The sequence below is a fragment of the Scyliorhinus canicula genome, chromosome 23 (assembly GCF_902713615.1).
Source record: "Scyliorhinus canicula chromosome 23, sScyCan1.1, whole genome shotgun sequence".
Lineage (NCBI taxonomy): Eukaryota > Metazoa > Chordata > Chondrichthyes > Carcharhiniformes > Scyliorhinidae > Scyliorhinus > Scyliorhinus canicula.
In genome coordinates this window covers 15,079,134-15,100,337 of record NC_052168.1, presented here as the reverse complement: position 1 = coordinate 15,100,337, position 21,204 = coordinate 15,079,134, and the positions used below count along the sequence as shown (strand labels likewise).

Genomic DNA, 21,204 nt, shown 5'->3' with positions numbered 1-21,204 from the left:
AGCACAGAACAGGCCCTTCGGCCCTCGATGTTGTGCCGAGCAATGATCACCCTACTCAAACCCACGTATCCACCCTATACCCGTAACCCAACATCCCCACCCCCCCTTAACCTTACTTTTTTTTTAGGACACTACGGGCAATTTAGCACGGCCAATCCACCTAACCCGCACATCTTTGGACTGTGGGAGGAAACCGGAGCACCCGGAGGAAACCCACGCAGACACGGGGAGGACGTGCAGACTCCACACAGACAGTGACCCAGCCGGGAACCGAACCTGGGACCCTGGAGCTGTGAAGCATTTATGCTAACTACCATGCTACCGTGCTGCCCCATTTTGTTTCAATGCTGAGAGGCGGTGGGCTCAGGGTAGCCTGATCTTTGCCAGGCCCCAGGCTAGTGGCCGCTGTCTGCCGCAAATGGTCAGCTTGAGACAAGCGAAGCCTGGGCCCTCAAAATCCAAATTGTTTGGCTGCACCAAATTGGTGTGCCTGCCGTGGCTCTGCGGGTGGCGCACGTGCACCTTGAGTCAGAAAGCTGTGGGTTTAAATCCTACTCCCCAGGCTGTCACTTCAGGGCAGTACTGGGGGAGCACTGCACTGCCAAAGGATGAGAAATTAAATTAAGGCTCTCTCTGTCCTGTCGGATGGATGTAACAGATCCCTGGGCGATAGTACGAGGGAGGGAGGGGGGGGGGATAGGGGGGGGGAGGGGGGAGAGGGAGGGGGGGAGGAGGGGGGGAGGGAGGGGGGGAGGAGGGGGGGAGGAGGGGGGAGGGGGAGGGGGAGGAGGGGGGGAGGGGCGACGGAGGAGATGCTGCCCTGTACCCTGGCTAATATTTTATCCCTCAAATTCTGTCATTAGAGCAGTCGATCTGGATCTGGATATCTGTGAGATCTTGTTGTGCTTACATTGGCATTTCTTAAATCACGCATTGAAAGTACGCCATCGGCGGTTAAGGGCACAGTGACATCCTGAGGTCGTGACAGGCTCTCTGACTCGCCCCTAAACCTTCATCTCGACAAATTCCACTGACTCCTCCGCCAGGAGTTACTTCGTTACTCAACAAAGAAAGAAAAGTCTTTTTTTTGGAGACGGGAGGTGTACGGCAATGAGAATCACTCCTTCAGATGAGGAAGAATATTGTCCTTCTCACTGCCTCCCTCATATCTTCGGATGACCAGCGTTGTAAGTAGTTGTGAAGGTGTGCTATTTGAGCTTGCGGCCTAGGTGAAATAGGATGCGTGGTGGAATCTTAACGCTGGAGGATACAATTCGAAGGCATTCACTTCAAAATAGCAGTAAAACTGACAGCATGCTGTCGAGTGCGTTGTTTTCAACTTGTCATTGTGATTGTAGTCCTTGGTGAGATAGATTGATGGCTGAAGCTGGTCAGCACACCATAATAGTGCAGACATGTGGCCTTCCATCACCGAATCCTTGTTGAACTCTACTCTATATTGACTGATTACTATATTTGCTCTGGACCTCCTTGAGGGAGAGATATGCATCGCTAGACTGCTGTAGATTTAGAGATGCAGTCTTAAAAATACTGGTACTTTCCTGCCTAAACCCATCTTGAGGTCCCTGCGTATCCAATAGAGTTCCGGTGGCTGGCAAGGGTTCCGTTTGGCCTTCCTCAAACACTAAGCTATCGGAGCCGCATCTGCTCACCCCTTCCTCTTTCCTTTTAAACATAATGTCCTCCAAGGAAACAAAAGGGTAACGTAAGGCTTCGAAGAGAGGGCCCTGGGCGACGGAATTGGGACACCCGTGCCTTCCTGTGGGGGGGCAGTCACTTCGCAGCAACTGTCCGATGGTTTCCAGTTCGTGTGAGGACTGGAGAGGTTTTCCGTTCCTTGGGTCCTCGGGTTCCCCTGCTGGGCCGTCTATTCTTGCGCCAGTGGCGGCGTTTCCACCAGCGGCGGTGCAGGCTGAGGAGCGATCGGGAGTTAGGTCTTTTTCAAAGACGCTACCCGGTGAATACTGCAGGCTGCTGTGGTAGAGCGAATCATTGGATGAGGTGAGGCATCGGTAGGATCCACTTTTCTCGCTTCCGGACAGAACGCCGCTGCGGTCATAGCTGAAGTAGACTTTACAGGAGTCCACCTCATAGGTGCTGGGATAGCTGAACCAGAAGTAGCCTTGGTTAGCGAAGCTGGACATGGACGAGTCTCCGATGCTCTTGAAGCCGCTGCTGTCCGACACATAGTCTTGTTTGATGAAGGACTCGGAATCTTTTATTTCCGAGATCTCAACCGAAGAGATTTCCGTTCCCAGGTCCTCGGTGCTGTTGAACGAAGTTGGGAATGTCGTCCCAAGCCATTTCTGCGGAGGCAAGGGAGAAAATAGATGGTCAGCCCAAGAGGAGGTTAGAATAGTAATAATAATATTTAGTGTCACAAGTAGGCTTACATTAACACTGCAATGAAGTTACCGTGAAAATCCCCTCGTCGCCACATTCCGGCGCCTGTTCGGGTACACAGAGGGAGAATTCAGAATGTCCAACTTACCTAACAGCACATCTTTCGGGACTTGTGGGAGGAAACCGGAGCACCCTGAGGAAACCCACGCACACATATGGAGAACATGCAGACTCTGCACAGACAGTGACCCAAGCCAGGAATCGAACCTGCAACCCTCGCGTTGTGAAGCAACCGTGCTAACCACTGTGCTACGGTGCCGTCCACAGGCGTACAGATCGCAAACGAAAAGGATAGCCTGATTCCCGGCTTGGGTCACTGTCTGTGCGGAGTCTGCACGTTCTCCCCGTGTGTGCGTGGGTTTCCTCCAGGCGCTCCGGTTTCCTCCCACAGTCCAAAGATGTGCAGGTTAGGTGGATTGGCCATGCTAAAGTGCCCTTCGTGTCCAAAATTGCCCTTAGTGTTGGGTGGGGTTACTGGGTTGTGGGGATAGGGTGGTGTGGGCTTGGGTAGGGTGCTCTTTCCAAGAGCCGGTACAGACTCGATGGGCCGAATGGCCTCCTTCTGCACTGTAAATTCTATGATTCTAGTCATCTTGTTAAATTTGTGACTGCTGTTTGTTGCTTCGAATCCAGTACTTGTAACATATTCTTGCCACAGACCAGACTTGATTCATGTCCTTCTGAATATTTGGGGCGGGGGCGGGGTGGGGTGGGATTTGGGGGAGAGGACAGAGGGTGGGGGAAGGGGTCGGAGGGTAGGGCATGAGGGACAGGGTAGGGGAGGGGAAGAAGAAAACTGGGAAGCTCGTTGAGAACGCATGAATCGATAGCAGAGGTCTCTGGAGAAATCGTCCAAAGGTTTCAAGGGGTTTGGCAAATATAACTGGCGATTGTGAAAAATTCAGTTCCAATTATTTGCTGCGCCCATACTTGACTCAGCCAATCGGCAGGAGACTGAGCTTCCCACTAATGCGGGCTCCGGAAGGGGTTCTCGCAATGTGCCCCTACATCCCTCGCCCCGCACCTCGATGCCCATCAACTGCGCCTCGATCTGGTGCCAAGCAGCGGCGAGTTTCACATTAAACCAAAAATAAGAATGAGTGGGTATGTTTAACGGGAGGCCTTGTGGGGCAGTGGGTTGGCGTTCCTGTCTCTGAGCCGGACGCTCCGGGTTCGAGTCCCGTCCCAGGTCTTGACGGCCAAGGAAGGTGCCTTCATAACTGTGGTGACATTATCTGCATACTCGTCTGCCATTGGGCCAGAACGGCGGCTTACCATTGGCCCTGGTCGGTCATGTGCCTCTTGACCAATTGGCCGAGAGGCTGAGTTAACCATGCCTCTATTAACGAGGTATAAATGCTCAAACGCCTGACGATTGTCCCTTTCCACTGTAGACGATCGCAGAGCTGTGTTCTAGTCAATTAAAGCCAGACTTTGGTAAATCACTCGCCTCGCGTGCAATCGATGGTACATCAATAACACGGCCAATGCAGGTGTCAACCTGTGATCCTTCCAGACACGTAAATGGCTGGTGGTAAGAGCGGGAGAATCTCCTAGTCGGCCACGCATGATGCGTAGCGACGCTGCTCATGCGGCAGAGTAGCCACCGGTCCCGGGAATTACTAGCAATGGAAACTAGTTGTGGGAAGAGGCTCGGAACACCGAGCAACCGATTCCTACACATAAAAAAGATGCTTGCAGACGGAAATTACAGGGGCTCTGTGGAATTTTTATCACATGAAAGGCAGCACCTCACAAACAAAAATGCCCGGGACCCCCCTGGTGCGTGCTCCCTCTGGCAGAGAATCGAAGGAGCCAAGCAAGCACAATGACCTTTTTCTTGCTGGTATCGTTTTCTCGTGAAAATGCACCATTTCGTCAAAAGAGGATTGCACTTTGGTTGAAAGCGATGAATGTTCCAGAGGTGTTTGTGGTTTTTATGCCATCATTGAACTTGCAGTGTAGAAGCCCTGCGAGGTGATCCAGGGGCTGGGAGGGACACCACCAGTGCGTCAAGTGTCAAGGAAGGCAGCGTTGAGAGTGACAAACGGGTAAGAATGGAGAACAAAGTGTGTTTAGTTCTGCTTTCCACCTCGTAGAGTGTCTGACTGACGGATGTCACAACTGGTAGCTAATTAACTGACAAGCCCGCAGAGGAAGGAAACAGAACTGATCTAACATCAGAGCCAGGTCTGTCATTTTCAAAATTTTTTTTATAAAAGAACCCCCCCACAGCTCACGTGACTTTGCATAGATTTGAAATGGAACCACAAAAGAAGAAAAAAAAAATACATACTTATTAATATTTTGAAGATATGCTTCATCTGCAAGCCCATCAAACTGATATTTCCTTTCTGAAACAAATGTGGTTTTAATCGACTAACGTCTCGCAGTATAACAATGACTCAATATGCTGCTCAATCAGCACACTCATTTCAAAAGGTCAGAGTAAGATTTCAGTTAAATCTTTTTCCGGCCTTCCTCTACAGGCTTCTTCGCAGGGAAAGAGGCAGAATGTGTCTTACCTCAGCTGAGGTAGACGTGGCTCCCTATTCCCTCACTCTTGCACCCCCCCCCCCTCCCCCCCCCCCCCCCCCCCCCCCTCACACCCACCCGTCCAACAAATGTTACATTTCTGAAGAAGGTAAAAGCAAATTCCTGCCGATCATAGAATTTACAGTACAGGAGGAGGCCATTCGGCCCATCGAGTCTGCGCTGGCCCTTGGAAAGAGTACCCTTCTTAAGCCTACACTTGTAACCCAGTAACCCCACCTAACCTTTTAGTTTTGGACACCGAGGGCAGTTTAGCATGGCCAATCCACCTAACCTGCACATCTTCCGGGACTGTGGGAGGAAATCGGAGCACCCGGAGGAAACCCACGCACACACGGGGAGAACGTGCAGACTCCCGCACAGACAGTGTGACCCAAGCCGGGAATCGAACCTGGGACCCTGGAGCTGTGCAGCGATTGTGCTATCCACAATGCTACCGACGCTGGAATCTGAAACAGAAGCAGGAAATGCTGGACAATCTCCGTGGGTCTGACAGAGAGACGAGAGCTGACGTTTCGAGTCTGGGTGACTTTTTTTTTTCAATGCTCCCAAAACTTTGACGAAAGAGTCATCCAGACTGTAAACATCAGTTCCCTTCTCTCTCCACAGATGCTGTCAGACCTGCGAAGATTGTCCAGTATTTTTTGCGTCGGTGACATTTCTCAACCTTGGTTCAGAGGTGGGTAGAGTGTTATGAGTGGGGGGGGGGGTGAGTTCAAGTCCCCACTCCAGAACCTTGAGCACATTATCTAGGCTGACGTTTCAATGCTGTATTGTTGGGGGTGTTACCATTGGAATAAAACATTTGTTCTTGTAATGGATGCGAAAAATTCCAGGGCGATGTTTGAAGGAAGGAGTTCTCTCAGTGTCCCAGTAAACATTTAGTCTTCAACCAATCTTGCAATACAGATTATCTGGTAATTGTCATATTGCTCTTTCTGGGTGTAAATTGGCTGCTGCGATTCCCTACGTTATCGCAATGACTACACTGCGGAAGTACATCAATGGTCGTAAAGCACTTTGAAACATCCTGCGATCATGCATATTGCTATACCTTTTGATGGAACCATCAATTCACCAGACACGTGTTTTCCGATATGAATCTATTTAATCTACTTACTGCAGAGCCAGCCTGTTACCCGTTGATGAACTCTCGGTGAACTGCAGGCTGACTCTGGACAAGGGTATTTATACAGCAGCACAAGGGGGAGGAGTCATGGGCGGAGCCAAGGGTGGAGCCCTGTACAAGCTCCTGAGCATTCCCAGAGCTACTCCCCCCTAGTGGTCGGATAACACTACTGCGCTTACAAAGATACAGTGTGAATTACCAAGTCACATTCACCACACCTTTATTCAAATTTACACTGCAGTGGCTCATGCAATGCTGTTGTGACAGAAGGTGCCATTGTCTGTGTTATGGATTGTCATTATTGGTTGGGGAACAAGTGGCATGGAGAGGGAGCACCCAGTGTCCAGGGGCATATTTCAGGCTCTCCGTGACCGGTGGGTGCTGTGGGGGCTGGGGTGCGTTATCACCCCTGGGAATGACATTTTGGTTGAATTAATTAAGTTTCCTTTTGATATTTTATTGTAGTTACAGTGACCCACCAAGGGCTGTCACTCCTGTTTACTTGATATTGTTTTTTTTAAGAGGGCATAAATAAACCAGCACCCAGTTAACATTGTGGCCAATTTTTATTTGTTTGTTTTTAATTAAGGGACAATTTAGAGTGGCCAATCCGCCTACCCTGCACATCTTTGGGTTGTGGGGATGAATGCGCACACGCCACATGGTCAGTGACCCGGGGCCGGGATCGAACCCGGGTTCTCGGCGCCACGAGGCCGCAGTGCTAACCACTGCGCCGCCGTGTCGCCAACATTGTGGTCATTTAATGCCTTTAAATAAAAGTGGGCAGCGGGGGGGAGGGGTTGGGGGGGGGGGGGTGTTCTCAAAAGCCATTGGCGGCAGGTTTGGGAGTGGGACAAAGTTGGGACAAAGCTGTTGAGTTGGTATTCCGATGACTTCCCGTCTCCTTACACCTTTCCCAACAATGGGTTGGGATTCTTGAGAGGGTGTAAATCTGATGAGGGTAAAGCGTTGGCTGAGGGTTGGGATGTAGAGTAAAGGATTGCTGATGTGATAATGATTACATAGATTACATAGAATTTACAGTGCAGAAGGAGGCCATTCAGCCCATCGAGTCTGCACCGGCTCTTGGAAAGAGCACCCTACCCAAGCCCAGACCTCCACCCTACCCCCACAACCCAGTAACCCCACCCAACGTTAAGGGCGATTTGGACCCTAAGGGCAATTTAGCATGGCCAATCCACCTAACCTGCACGTCTTTGGACTGTGGGAGGAAACCGGAGCACCCGGAAGAAACCCACACAGACACGGGGAGAACGTTCAGACTCCACATAGACAGTGACCCAAGCCAGGATTCGAACCTGGGACCCTGGAGCTGTGAAGCATTTGTGCTATCCACAATGCTACCGTGCTGATGTCAGATGACGTGACTGAGAAATAAGAGAAATCTTAAAGAGAGCAGACGCTCCAACCTCTTGTGGAGGCCCAAATGTGTAAGTACTTGCTGTGAATAAATAGTACTGGTTAAAAAGACGATGGACTCAAGGTGCATACAATTGGGAGACTAAACCAACCCCAAGACCCCTACCTGAACCCTTATCACGCAACACACATTGCCACAGAACCAGGAAGGGAATCGACGCAATTGTGAAAGGGAAATCATGTTTGGCCAATTTATTGGAGTTCTATGATGGGGGGTCACATGTGACAGAGGGCAGCACGGTGGCGCAGTGGTTAGCACTGCAGCCTCACAGCCCTGGCATCCGGGTCCAAATCCAGCCTTGGTGACTGTAAGGAGTCTGCGCGTTCTCCCCGTGTCTGCGTGGGTTTCCTCCGGATGTTACAGTTTCCCCCCACAGTCCAAAGATGTGCAGGTTAGGTGGATTGACCATGCTAAATTATCCCACAGTGTTCGAAAGATCAGGTGGGGTTACTGGGTTATGGGGATAGTGTGTGGGCATGGGGACTCCTTCATAGGATCAGTGCAGACTCGATGGGCCAAATGGCATCCTCCTGCATTGCAGCGATTCTACGATTCTATGAAAGGGGAATTGGGGCATGGGCTGTACTTAGATTTCCCAGAAGCTTTTGATAAGGTGCCACATACAATACTATTACGCAAAATAAGAGCTCATGGGTGGAGGGATAGCACGGATAGAAGATTGGAACAGGAAACAGAGAGTAGGTATAATTGGGTCATTTTCTGGTTGGCAGGATGTACGAGTGGTGTGCCACAGGGGCCTCAACTTTTCACAATTTTTATAAATGACTTGGATGAAGAGACTGAAGGGATGATTGCGAAATTTGCTGATGTCATAAAGATAGGTGGGAAAGTAAATCATGAAGCGGACGTAAGGGGGCTACAAGGGGACATAGACAGGTGAAGTGAGTGGGCAAAGATCTGGCGAATGAAGTACAATGTTGTGAAAATGTGAAATGATCCATTTTGACAGGAAGAATAGAAAAGAAACTTAAAATAATAATAATCTTTATTGTCACAAGTAGGCTACATTGACACTGCAATGAAGTTACTGTGAAAAGCCCCTAGTCGCCAACTCCGGCGTCTGTTCAGGTACACAGAGGGAGAATTCAGAATGTCCAAATTACCTAACAGCATGTCTTTCGGGATTTGTGGGAGGAAACCGGAGCACCCGGAGGAAACCCACGCACACACGGGGAGAATGTGTAGACTCCGCACAGACAGTGACCCAAGGCGGGAATCGAACCTGGGACCCTGGAGCTGTGAAGCAACAGTGCTAACCACTGTGCTGCGGCTACGGCGCTGCCCTTATTCATTGAATATCACAGGATCCTTACAGAGCAGAAGGAGGCCATTTGGCCCATCGAGTCTGTACCGACCCTCTGAAAGACCTACCTAGTTCGACTTCCCTGCCCTATCCTACTCAAGGACAATTTAGCATGGCCAATCCACATAACCTGCACATCTTTGGACTGTGGGAGGAAGCCGGAACACCCAGAGGAAACCCACGCATTCACGGGGAGAACATACAACCTCCACACACACAGTCACCCAAGGCTGGAATCGAACCCGGGTTCCTGGCGCTGTGGGGTAGCAGTGCTAACCACTGTGCCGTCCTATAGCATGTAAATGGTGAGAGTTTGCAGAGCTCTGAGATTAAGAAAGATCTGGGTGGGGTGTCCTCGAGCATGAATTAGGGCAATAATCTTCAGAGACACCCTGAAGAGTTACCTCAAGAAATGCAACATAGACATCAACGCCTGGGAGACACTTGCTCGGAAGTGGCCTCCTGATTTATGGAGCACAATTCTTCGAGGACACTCGACGGCAAGAGGAGGCCCCGGAAAGGATCCTGAGAAAGGAAGACCAGCGATCTTGAGTCCCTGGATCGATCCCACCTCCCGGAAACACCTGCCACGTGTGTGGTCAAAGATGCGGCTCCAGGGTTGGGCACATCAGCCAGGCAAGGACCCACAGAACCCATGGCCGAGTGACATGGAGTTTCTTAGGTGGACAATCATACCCGTTAGAGAATAATCACTGAAGAAGAGTGCATGAATTGCAGAAGGGTAGTATTCAGATGCAGCAAGTCATTAGGAAAGCTATAGGGCGCGATTCTCCGCCCCCCACGACGGGTCGGAGAATAGCGGGAGGGCCTTCCCGACATTTTTCCCGACCTCCCGCTATTCTCACCCCCCTCCCCCCCCACGGCCGCCCCACGACACGAATCGCTGCTCGCCGTTTTTTACGGCGAGCAGCAATTCTCCCCTAGCCGATGGGCCGATTTCCCAGGCCTTTACGGCCGTTTTCACGAACTCCAACACACCTGCTCTCACAGTTTGTGAAAACGGCTGCAAAGTGCTATTCTGGAGAACCATGCCACCGATTGGCACGGCCGCACCACGGCCGTGCCAAGGGTGGCATGGGCCCGCGATCGCGGGCAGCGGGTCCGAACCCCGCGCACTCTTTGTTCCTCCGCCGCCCCGCTGGATCAGTCCGCGGGGCGGCTGAGGGGCATAACGGCCCGCGCATGCGCGGGTTTCACGCATATGCGTGATGACATCATCCGCGCAGGCGCGGCTGACGTCATCGTTTGCGTCAGCCGCCATTAACCTTGGCGCGCGGGCTTAGCGAAGTTCGCTAAGCCTGCGATGCCGAGGTTCACGGGGCCCCACTGCCAGCCCCGACCGGGGAGCAGAATCGGGTCCCGGGAGGGGGCGCGGAGGCTGCCGTTAAACACGGCCAGTTTCACGGCAGCCTTCACGACTCTCCGCATTTGCGGAGAATCACGCCCATAGTTTATTGGGGAGGGGGGGGGGGCGGAGAAGACTTGATTAACAAAGTAGGGCAGTTATGTTTCAGTTGCACAGGGCATTAGTGAGACCACATCTGGAATACTGTGTACAGCATTGGTTTCCTTCTTTAAGGAAAGCTGTAAATGAATTTGAAGAAGTTCAGAGAAGGTCTACAAGGTTAATACAAAGAATGGGTGGGTTGTCTTATGAGGAACGGTTGGAGAGGTTAGAAGAGTAAGAGGATACTTGATTCAAACCTCTAAGAATGGCAGATTTCCTTCCCTAAAAAACACTAGTGAACCTGACGGGTTTTTAAAGAACAACTGCACAGTCACCATTACTGAGACAAGCTTTTAATTCCATATTTTACTCATTAAAATCACGTTTTGCCATCCGCCATGGTGGGATTTGAACCCATATCCATCAGAGTATTAGCCTGGGCCTCCGAACTACTAATCTAGGGATATTGCCACTAGGCCACTGTCTCCTTGAAAGGGTGGCATAAGCAGAAACCCTCATCACATTAAAAAAAACACTTGGATGGGCACCGTAGCCTACAGGGTTTACGTAAAGTGGGATTAGACGGGATAGCTCTTATTTGGCTGGCAGGGACAAGGTGGGCTGAATGGCCACTCTTGCGCTGTGAATGTTCTATATTCCTGTGAAGGAAAATAGGCTGATGACATTGTGCTGAAAGTTCTGACTCACCTGAAAATTACCGCCATAAGTTGAGTTCAGCTCGTAAAAGAACTTTCCTGGGTCTGGTATCGAGAGCCAATGAAGTTTCTTCACTTTGGACCTAGGGGAACAAACAAGCCTCTTGGTTAGGACTGCGTTTAGAGGAGTAGCATTGTAAGGCCGTGATTCTCAAACCGGGATCTGTGGGCCCTCAATGGGTGGATAGAGACTTTCCAGGAAGAGTGGGGGGGGGGGCGGGGTCAACGAAACCTGCCGCTGAAATGGTGTGTGGTAACAGTCATCCCAACTGTTCCGTTGGCAGATATGCCACGATGGCAGGGATAACAGCAATATGCCAGGGGGCAGGCGGACTGGTAAGCAGCAGAGGGGGAAGAAAAACATCCTGGAGCGCACGGCAGCTGCGCATCGCATCGAGGAAGTGAGTGGTGAAGGGATACACTTGGAATTTTATCGGTGCTCCCAACAGGAGTCGTCGTGCCCGCTCCCACTCCAGGAAGAGGTGGGACCTCAGAATCCCTCCGCCAGCGAATGGCCGGACTATTCCGGCCTGTAGACAGAGAAGGATAAGAGGGAGAGAGGGTTAAAATGAGAACGAATTGCATTTACATGGCACCTTTAGTGGACACCTCTTGTGCTTACTGACTTAATGTCAAAAACACGGCAACCAATTTGCACCCGGCAAGGTGGTAATGGCTGGGTAATGTCTGTGATGTTACTGCCCCGTCTACCTGCCAGTGACATTGTCACGGCCGGGATGGAGAATTTGCCGGACCTCGGGCGGGAATGTCCCTTCTTGGGGTGGGCAGGGCAGGAAAATCCCGTCCCCGGGAATGGGACACGAACCCACGACCTTTTGACTCGGAAACGAGAAAGCTCCCAACTTAACTGCAGCTGACACTGGAAAGAAGGGGACGAAAGAGAGAGAGAGAGAGATTCATGGAGAAGAGGAAGAGAGCAAAGGAGAGGGAGAGAAGGAAAGAGACAAAAAGAGAGAGAGGTGCTTTATAAAAAGAGAAAATAGCAAAGTATAAAAATATATAAGCATATGTCGTTAACTATGGTGAGTTTGTGATGTTGGTCTTTGAGCAGTTGCCAATTCCTAGGCTGACCCAGAACATAATATTAATAAATGTCCTTGAGTTAGACTGAAAGATTAGAATTAATGGGGCAGCATGGTAGCACAGTGGTTAGCACTGTGGTTTCACAGCACCAGGGTCCCAGGTTCAATTTCCCCGCTGGGTCACTGTCTGTGCGGAGTCTGCAGGTTCTCCCCGTGTCTGCGTGGGTTTCCTCCGGGTGCTCCGGATTCCTCCCACAAGTCCCAAAAGACGTGCTTTTAGATGAATTGGATATTCTGAATTCTCCCTCAGTGCACCCGAACAGGCGTCGGAATGTGGGGACTAGGGGCTTTTCACAGTAACTTCATTGCAGTGTTCATGTAAGCCTACATGTGACAATAAAGATTATTATTATAGGTTGAGAGGCTTTTTTAAAACTTTATTTTTCTACGCTACGAGGTAGGTTACTGGTCACCACTGATCGTCTGCCAGTTTTCACTGTCTGAACCACTGGGGGTAACCTTAACCTAACCCCACGTGGCAAAGAACTGATGGGATCAGATTGGTCGCCTATAAACAGGCTGTGAAAAGGGGGCGGGAGTTGGGAAAGCGGTGAACCGGGTCCATCAGTTTTGCATAGAATGTTCAACCAACACTGTTGCCCAACAAGCAGGGACAAGAATTCCAATGGTCTTGCGTTATCCACCGCCCGGTGTTGAGTGTTCTCCTGTTGCCTTGCCTCATAAAGAAGTCTAATTGACAATATGTGAGGCCTACTCAACTGAGGTCGGTCAATTTAAGCGAGGCAATACTGGACTCCAAACCTGAGACTATTCTTTTCTTCCCTCCATCAAAATCTAGATCGAGGGCCAAGGCCCAGCAACCGGACATGATAGTTGACTCAAGGAGCTTGGCACCAGCCCCAAAGCAGCCGCTTGATCAGCACCCCAGCCACCGCCTGAAACATTTACTCCCTCCGCCAGTGGCAGCCGTGTGTCCCACCCGCAGCAGGCACCGCAGAAGCTCACCAAGGCTCCCTCGACCCACGGCCTCTACCACCTAGAAGGACAAGGGCAACGGATGCAAGGGAACACCGCCACCTGTAAGTCGCCCTCCAAGTCAGTCACCCCCCCCCCCCCCGATTTGGAAATATAATCTGGGAATTCCCACCCTAAGTGCACTGTGGGTCTACCTACACCAATGGACTGCAGCGGTTCAGGATGGCGGTTCACCAATACCTTCTCAAGGCCTAGCCAGCGAAGGCCGCATCTCATGAGCGGATAATTTCCTTTTTTATCAAGGTGATGAAGTAAATTAAAAGGAAGGATCAGTTGATGTTTAAGCTCAGGAGTCAAGCAACTATCTCTTATGGGAGAAAAAAAGGCGAGGGTGGGATCTTGCACGCCATTCGGTGACCATGGCAACACGATTCAAGTGAGGTTAATCGCCGAGATCTGTGGGAATATCCTGCACAGAATGACAGCTTGGCAATTGGTACCTCGGCTTCCACCAATGGCAGCACGGGATGCTAAGAGGTGGGTGGGTTAGGATGAAGCGATCATTCTCCTCCCCTAGAAGCTTAGCTGCTGGACACATGAGTCAGGCTGCCAATCACGGGGCGAGGTTTTCATCCTCTGTGTTCTTCAGCGGCACCCGCGAAGGAAGGAAGAGTTGACGGCCCGGTGGTAAATGGTAAAGAGGGAACTTAACCCGTGGAATTCACGGACATAGCTAAAAACATTCCAGACTTCGGGCAGATAATAATAATAATCGCTTATTGTCACGAGTAGGCTTCAATGAAGTTACTGTGAAATGAAATGAAAATCGCTTATTGTCACAAGTAGGCTACAATGAAGTTACTGTGAAAAGCCCCTAGTCGCCACATTCCGGCGCCTGTCCGGGGAGGCTGGTACGGGAAAAGCCCCTAGTCGCCACATTCCGGCTCCTGTCCGGGGAGGCTGGTACGGGAAAAGCCCCTAGTCGCCACATTCCGGTGCCTGTTCGGGGAGGCCGGTACGGGAATTGAACCCGCGCTGCTGGCATTGTTCTGCATTACAAGCCAGCGATTTGGCCTGTTTTTCCGTGGAGAGTATTTAAAGTATTATTTCCTTGAACTGGAATTTGCCTCAAAACGTTGACTCTTCAGCCCGCGCTGGGTTCTGGTTTTCCGCTGCCAAATGGGAAGTTAGTTATAAACATTGAGGGCGGCACTACTGCCTCACGGCGCCAGGGACGCAGGTTCGATTCCGGCCTCGGGTGACTGCCTGTGCGGAGTTTGCACGTCCCCCCCCCCGGCCCCCCGTGTATGCGTGGGTTTCCTCCGGGTGCTCCGGTTTCCTCCCACAGCCCAAAGACGTACAGGTTCGGTGGATTGGCCGTGCTACAATCGCCCCTTCGCATCCAAAGATGTGCAGGTTTATGTGGGGTTACAGGCATGGGACGGGGGAGCGGGCCTAGATCGGATGCTCTTTCGGAGGGTCGATGGGCTGAATGGCTTCCTTCTGCACTGGAGGGGGTTCTGTGGCTCTTACCTCTGGATGGTGAACTGTCGGATGCCAACTGCGACCAGGATTACAGCAAACAAAAGAGAGCTAACCAGGATGGGTCTAAATACATCTGGAAAGAAATTGAGAAAGCAGGTGGATTAACAAGTAGAACATAGAACATAGAACAGTACAGCACAGAACAGGCCCTTCAGCCCTCAATGTTGTGCCGAGCAATGATCACCCTACTCAAGCCTAACGTATCCACCCGATACCCGTGTGGAGTTTGCATATTCTTCCCCGTGTGTGCGCGTGGGTTTCACCCCCACAACCCAAAGATGTGCAGGGATAGGTGGATTGGCCATGCTAAATTGCCCCTTAATTGGAAAAAAATAATTGGGTACACTAAATTTATAAAAAAAAGAAAGAAAAAGAAAAGATTTGAGCCACCAATACAGGCCGATTGTCAGAGCGGGAGGTTGGGGGGGTCAATCTGTGAGCACGTGTCAGACATGGTGAGCTGAGTGGCCTCTTTCTGTGCTGTAACCATTCTATGATTGGAAAAGCTCAACACGTCTGCCAGCATCTATTGGGAGAGAAACCGAGTCAACGGTTCGAGTCCTTTGGCTCTTCATCAGAACTGCGCTAGAGCTGTAGAAACTGCGACAAAAAGTAGCAACTTTAAGAATAGGAGACAGATGGCCTGGTGTGAGGGGGGGGGGGGGGGGGGGGGAGGGGGGGAGGGGGAGGGGGGGAGGGGGGGAGAGAGGGGGGGAGGGAGGGGGGGAGGGAGGGGGGGTGTCGCATTGAGACAATACACGTATGGGATACTGAAAAAACAAATAGGAAAGGGGAGGTTTAAATGGAGGAAAATGGTCAGAATCTCAAGTTGCCGGACTTGACATCGAGCGCCCGAGGCAGCAATGTGCCCGACCAGAGGATGTGATGCTGCTCCTCCAGCTTGCTCTGGGCTTCACTGGAGATTTGCAGCAGGCCAAGGACCGACATGTGGGCCTGAGAGCAACAGCTTGCGCCGTTCCCTCTTGAGAGGCTGCCCTTTCCCGGGATGTGGGAATTGCCGGCGAGGCTGGCATTTGTTGGCCTATTTGCCCTCGATTTGCGTGGCTTGTTAGACCATTGCAGAGGGTGGCTAAGAGCCAACTTGCTGTGGATCTGGAGCCACTTGTAGGCCGGACCAGGTAAGGAAGGCAAATTTCCTTCCCTAAAGTACATTAGCGACCCAGGTGGAAATTCCAAACTTTTGTGAACCCTGCTCATGTGACTCTTTTTTTCGTTTCCAGATTTACTGATCAATTGAGTTTAAATTCTCCCAGCTACGATGGGATTTGAAACCCTTGTCACTGGAGGGTTAGACCTGGACTCTGGCTGAGCTTGGAAATTCTAATAACATTTTATGAATGCACTGGAAATGTTCCAACAAGATTTGGTCGTTTGAATATCAGTAGCACGCGCCCGACATTATCATTGCCACGTTACAGAATCTACGGTGGAATCTAGTCTTTACCAACAGAGGGAGAGGGTACTTCTGATTTCCATTTCACCGGGTGACTCCATTCGCTCCACGTGCTCCAGGAGTATATCGGGGGGTCATCGCTGATTTTAACGCGGATTTCCGCCTTGTAGATGCGCTCGGGCCTTAAATTAGCCGAATCGATCGACACCCTTCGTTCGTGTTGCATAATCGGAAATTTCTTGGCGCTCTAGAAAATGAAAGTGTGGCGTGTTAGTCACTCTCCGCTGGCTGCAGCTAACCACTGAGACATTTTTTGATTCGCTCATGGTATGTGGCCATACCAACATTTATTGCCCATCCCTGAGGGTATTTAAGAGTCAACATAGAATCCATACATTGCATAAGGAGGCCATTCGGCCCATTGAGTCTGCACCGACCCTCTGAAAAAACAGCACTTCCCCGCCCCATTCCAATAATGTAACGTAACCTTTTTTTAAAATACATTTAGAGTACCCAATTCATTTTTTTCCAATTAAGGGGCAAGTTAGCATGGCCAATCCACCTAGCCTGCACATCTTTTGGGTTGTGGGGGCGTAACCTACGCAAACACAGGGGAGAAAGTGCAATCTCCACATGGACAGTGACCCAGAGCCGGGATCGAACCTGGGACCTCGGCGCCATGAGGCAGGAGTGCTAACCACTGTGCCACCATGCTGCCCTAACCCCTTAATCTAACCTACACATCCCTGGACACTAAGGGGCAATTTAGCACTGCCAATCCACCTTAACGTGCACATCTTTGGACAGTGGGAGGAGACCGGAGCACCCGGAGGAAATTCACGCAGACACGGGGAGAATGTGTAGACTTTGCATAGACAGTCACCCGAGGTCGGAATCGAACCCTGGTCCCTGGCGCTGTGAGGCAGCAGTGCTAACCACTGCACCACCGTGCTGCCCAAATTTCCATCCCTAAAGGACATTAGTGAACCAGATGGGTTTTAACAACAATCGACAATGGTTTCATGGTCAACTTTAGACTTTTAATTCCAGATTATTTAATTGAATTCAAATTTCACTATCTGCCGTGGTGGGATTCGAACCCGGGTCCCCAGAGCAGCACACTGGGTCTCTGGGTTATTGGTCCAGCGAAAATACCACTGCGCCACTGTAAGGCCTAGTGGGCTGCTGAACGATAAGCTGTGTTCTATCACTAAAGAATACTGGGAGGGGTATGGGAATGTTCTCTGTCTCCACCCGATTTTGCAGATATCGGAAATCAGAAGTTACAATCGGATTACCGATGATCTTACGGAATGTGTTTTAAAATCCCATTGCTGAAGGCCAAAAGATAACCACATCATATGATTTAAATTTGGAAGCATTTGCATCCCTCATGCCTTCAAAGAGGGAACAAGACTGTTTTCATAGAATTTACAGTGCAGGAGGAGGCCATTCGGCCCATCGAGTCTGCACCGGCTCTTAGAAAGATCAACAAGGTCAACACCTCCACCCTATCCCCACACCCCAGTAACCCCACCCAACACTAAGGGCAATTTAGCATGGCCAATCCACCTAACCGGCACATCTTTGGACTGTGGGAGGAAACCGGAGCACCCGGAGGAAACCCACGCACACACGGGGAGGATACAGACTCCGCACAGACAGTGACCCAAGCCGGAATCGAACCTGGGACCCTGGAGCTGTGAAGCGATTGTGCTATCCACAATGCTACCGTGCTGCCCAGTTTTGTGACTGGGGTGGATATTGCACCATTGTATCGATGGTAAGCGTTCTTATAGTTAACTTAACTTGGTCCACATGACCCTCTCTGCCCCACCCACCCTGCTCCCACCCAAAAGGGTTGTACACAGGGTTGATGGGCCAAATGACTTATTCCTGCTCCTATTTGTTATGTTCACAAAACCTGTATCCTCCACACACCGCGAGCAATCCACTGTATTGCACCTTCAGCTTGCTTAAATCACATGGGCGGGATCCTCCCTTCCTGAGACGCCAGGGCAGGATTCGTAGACTTCCATGACAGCAAAACTGGCTCCGCTCCTGCACCGATTCAGATACCGTTAACAAAATTGACTTACTTTCCACTGGTCATCCTCAGTTTTGTATCTCATTTCAAATTGCAGTTTGTCTGCAAGGTCCTCCTCATGGCGCGTCAGCCAAATAAAATCTGTCCTGATTCTGGAATTATTGACGACCGTCAAGTTGTAGGGCGGCTTCAGCTTGACTACAAGGAAGGACAAAGAACATCAGACGCACACTTTTCAGGAAATCCGATTTCACTTTGTGAATAAATGACAGGCTGACAGGGAGCACCACAGGCTTCGGCCTAGCCCCTGCCAGGTAAAAGCCTGGGGCACACGACCGCCCTCGCCACTTGGGATCAGGTAAAAAATTCATAGCAGGAAGACTGAAAGGGTGGATAAGAAAGTCCAGTCGTGGAAGCTGAGGCAATGTTTGGATGTCATCTCAGCAATCGGTAGACTAGTGATTAGCACAGTCGCTTCACAGCTCCAGGGTCCCAGGTTTCGATTCCCGGCTTGGGTCACCGTCTGTGCGGGGTCTGCACGTTCTCCCCCGTGTCTGCGTGGGTTTCCTCCGGGTGCTCCGGTTTCCTCCCACAGTCCAAAGATGAGCAGGTTAGGTGGTTTGGCCACGCTAAATTGCCCTTAGTGTCCAAAAAGGTTGGGTGGGGCTACGGGGAGGGTGGAGGTGTGGGCTTGGGTAGGGTGCCCTTTCCAAGGGCTGGTGCAGACTTGATGGGCCGAATGGCCTCCTTCTGCACTGTAAATTCCATGATTCTATTCTTTGAGGCAATTTGAGGTCATTTCTGAGGCTTTTTTTGGAGGTGGTTTTTTGAGGCCATTCTTTTGGAGGCCACTTCATGAGGCAATCTTTGAGGCAATCTGTTGAGGTAATCTGAGGCGGTTTGACAAAGCAAGTTCCAAACTTGATATTGGTGGGGGTTGGGGGGGGGGGAGGGGATGTGGAGGGATGGTCACCTTTACCAAGACTAGAGCTTAATTCCAGATGTTCAATCAATTCAATATCAAGATCATTAGCCCTTGCCTCTGGATTACTAGTCCAGTATCTGTGAAAAAGAGGGAGTCCAATTGGGCAAGAGGAACAGAGTGGGGGAGCAGAGAGAAATCTATGAATTCGTCGACACGTGGATCTTTGAAAATAGCACTATTTGGTAGAAAATGGCATTTCAAAAGTCAACAGGGTTTCAGTTTTTCTCAATGCTGTTGCATTGAAGGTGAAAGCAAGGAAATTATGTTGAGGTTGTACCTGATGGTGGTTAAGCCGGAGTCAGAACACGGCGCATCATTCTGAAAACCTGGGGCTTTTTCTCTCGCTGGAGCGCAGAGGTTAAGAGCTTCTAATTCTGAATGGCTTTGAGTTGGTAAAGGGTGACAAATCTTTTCCACCAGTTGGTGCACTGGGAATGAGGGGGAATCAGTCGCAAACTATTACAAAAGGTTAAGTTAAAAGATTGAATTTGAAATGAAAATGAAAATGAAATGAAAAGCACTTATTGTCACGAGTCGGCTTCAATGAAGTTACTGTGAAAAGCCCCTAGTCGCCACATTCCGGCGCCTGTCCGGGGAGGCTGGTACGGGAATCGAACCGTGCTGCTGGCCTGCTTTAAAAGCCAGCGATTTAGCCCAGTGAGCTAAACCAGCCCCTGGAAAGGAATTGGTTAAACATTCGAAAAAGAAAGATGTAAAAAGACACGAGGAACGAGAAGGGGAGAGGGCAAGCAGTTAGCGCCCCGGGGACCCGGGTTAGGTGACAGCACGGTAGCATAGTGGTTAGCACAGTTGCTTCACAGCTCCAGGGTCCCAGGTTCGATTCCCGGCTTGGGTCACCGTCTGGGCGGAGTCTGCACATCCTCCCCGTGTGTGTGTGTGTATGTGGGTTTCCTCCGGGTGCTCCGGATTTCTCCCACAGTCCAAAGATGTGCAGGGTAGATGGATTGGCCATGATAAATTCCCCTTAGTGTCCAAAGGGTTAGGGTATGGGGTGGGGAGTGGGCTTAGGGAAGGTGCTCTTTCAGAGTGTCGGTGCAGACACGATGGGCCAACATGGGAATCTGAAACCCACTAATATAAATCACGAACGATGGTCCATTCAGATGACTCAGTGTAGGGAAGGAAGTGCATTCATATAGTACCTTTCCCATCCTCGCGACAACAAAAAGGTATTTGGCAGCCAATGAAGTACTTTGGAACTGGAGTCACTGTCGTAATGTAGGAAGCATGGCATTTGTACACAGCAAGCTCCCCCAGACAGCAATGTGATAACAACCATGTGATCCGAGTCTTTATGATGTTGATTAAGTGATAAATATTGGCCTGGATTCCGGGACAGGGAAGGAGTTCCCTTGCTCCACTTCAAAGTAATGCCGTGGAATCTCTTACATCCACCCAGAGACCCCTCAGGCGCTAGCGAATGAGAGTGTCAGCATCGATTGTGCTCTCAAGCCCATCAAGTGGGATTAGAACCTGCAACCTTTCAAATTAGAGAGTTCTATTATTAAGTAATGGGGGGGGGTTTCTGTTACCACATCGGAGGGCATCGGCATGGACAGTTTAATAAGGACACAGAGAGTCCACACCCAACAAAATAAAGAACTTTGATTTATTTACAATAACGGTATATACACGTCCTGGTAGATCCCTACCGGGTCCCTCTCTCTGGTCGGCGCCTTACTGGCCGACCTTTTATACATTGCTAAATGGAGTTCCCCCCCCCCCTCAGGGGGGAGCCCGTTCTCCGCGTGAAACACGGGGGCGAGATCATCATTCCCACCCCGTACGTCCCGAGCGGGATGTTACAGGCGGAACGGAGAATTTGGAGAAGTCAACGGCCATCCAAATTTTCCCTGTCACTCCCGCTGGAAAATCCTGGCCAATGTTATTTAAAATGGTGAGAATGCTGCGGTGCAGAGGGATCTGGGTGTCCCGGTACATAGATCACAAAGCGCTAGACTGCAGGTACAGCAAGCGATTAGGAAAGCAAACGGAGTTTCGGCCTTTATTGCAAGGGGTAAACGTCAGGACGTCTTGCTCCAACTGTACAGGGCATTGGTGAGACGGGACCCTGGAGCGCTGTGCACAGTGACAGTCT

At 50.6% G+C, this 21,204-nt stretch overlaps 1 protein-coding gene across 1 annotated transcript in view; it reads right to left on the bottom strand.

Annotated features, from left to right (window-relative positions):
- Positions 1-820: 820 nt before the first annotated feature.
- The window catches only part of il2rb (interleukin 2 receptor, beta), a 36,895-nt gene continuing 16,511 nt past the window's right edge, over positions 821-21,204 (bottom strand). Inside the window, exons 4-8 of the mRNA XM_038783787.1 lie at positions 18,153-18,298; positions 16,105-16,300; positions 14,628-14,712; positions 11,048-11,138; positions 821-2,327 (exon numbers count right to left, since the gene is read on the bottom strand). Coding sequence (XP_038639715.1) covers positions 1,455-2,327; positions 11,048-11,138; positions 14,628-14,712; positions 16,105-16,300; positions 18,153-18,298 — 1,391 coding nt within the window. The 3' untranslated portion in view covers positions 821-1,454. The remainder of the gene's footprint in view (positions 2,328-11,047; positions 11,139-14,627; positions 14,713-16,104; positions 16,301-18,152; positions 18,299-21,204) is intronic.